This window comes from Pteropus vampyrus, unplaced genomic scaffold, assembly GCF_000151845.1.
Source record: "Pteropus vampyrus isolate Shadow unplaced genomic scaffold, Pvam_2.0 Scaffold100, whole genome shotgun sequence".
Classification (NCBI taxonomy): Eukaryota; Metazoa; Chordata; class Mammalia; order Chiroptera; family Pteropodidae; genus Pteropus; species Pteropus vampyrus.
Genome location: NW_011888881.1, coordinates 3,153,927 through 3,155,170, shown reverse-complemented (window position 1 = coordinate 3,155,170; position 1,244 = coordinate 3,153,927). Strand labels below are relative to the sequence as shown.

The window sequence follows — 1,244 nt, the reverse complement described above, 5'->3', positions numbered from 1 at the left end:
GCCCTCCTCCTGGCATCCTCGCCCGCTGGGCAGTATCAGCGCCACACCCGGGTGTCACCACGCCCTGTCCTCCAGACCTGGCTGGTTACCTCTCCACCCCAGAGGCTCCGGATCGCGAAGACAGGTCTCTCCCTGACAGAGGGGCGACCTGCCCCTCGCGCCTCCCCACCCGCCCGCGCCTTCCTTACTTCCTGCGCCTCCCGGGAGGGGTCTGGGCGGGACATGAGGGAGCCCGCAGTGGCTCCCGACTTTCCCGACAGGAGGGACGCTCTCCACGCTGGGGCTCTTACATCAGGGGACATCGGTGGCCAGACGTCCAGCCGGGCCAGGGGCCTCTCTAGGGCCTGGAGAGTCAGTAGGTGGGTCCTCAGAACAGCTGGGTCCTCGGCAGCGCAGGTCCTGAGAGAAGGCAGCTCTGAGGGCATGGAGGCAGTTGTCTTCCTCAGATGCCCAGGCCCGTCCCTGGGCCGCTTACGCGTGGATGGCACTGGCCACGTCAGTGAACACCAGCCGGCTGGGCCTCTGCAGCGGGCCCTGAGAGGGGACAGTGGTCTGCAGGGAGAGAGCCATGGGCATCGGGGACTTTGGCCACGGCCGTGCACTCTCTGGCCCAGTCACCTCTGCCCTCACTGTCGGGTGCCTGCCTGCACTTGGCATCAGCTGCGCCTTCTGCCTAGATATAGCTCTCCCTGCAAGCTCGGCCTGGAAACTGGACCTGGCTCAGACGACGCCTCCCCCACAGCCACCTCAGCTCGCCCTGGCAGCACTTACCCCGCAGGCCCAGGGGCTGGATTAATTACGCAGGCACCAGCCTCTCAGCAGAGCAGGGCTCACAGGGGCTGGCACAGGGAGGTGCACAGGAAACTACTGGTGATTGGTCAGTAGTCATGTGGACTGGGGGGACTACCCCGAGGGGGGAACATGTCCTAATCTAGGTGACACAGGACTGGTGGAAAAACCAGGGCGTCTCTACTCCCAGCCTGGACTTTTCCTGAGTCCATTCTCCTAATTCTGCCTCTGTTGGGGCCAGATGCCCCAGCAACCTTTGGGGTCAAGGGAAGGAGGGGTGCAAAGGGGCTTCAGGGGGAGACCAGGCCTCTTCATGGTGCTCTGGCCCTTGGGGACTCGGGGGACTGGTGGCAAGAGGCCAGGCAGCCAAAGGCTCTGGCAAGATGACCACACAGGTACCTGACCCTTTGGACATAGGAGGCGAGTGTGCCTGGATCCCCACATGCCCGGGGTCC

The 1,244-nt window shown here is 64.5% G+C and overlaps 1 protein-coding gene across 1 annotated transcript in view; it reads right to left on the bottom strand.

The window, feature by feature from the left end:
* Nucleotides 1-6: 6 nt before the first annotated feature.
* CUNH3orf18 (chromosome unknown C3orf18 homolog) overlaps nt 7-1,244 on the bottom strand; it is a 7,728-nt gene continuing 6,490 nt past the window's right edge. Inside the window, exon 4 of the mRNA XM_023533301.1 lies at nt 7-719. Within this exon, the coding sequence (XP_023389069.1) occupies nt 472-719 (248 nt within the window). The 3' untranslated portion in view covers nt 7-471. The remainder of the gene's footprint in view (nt 720-1,244) is intronic.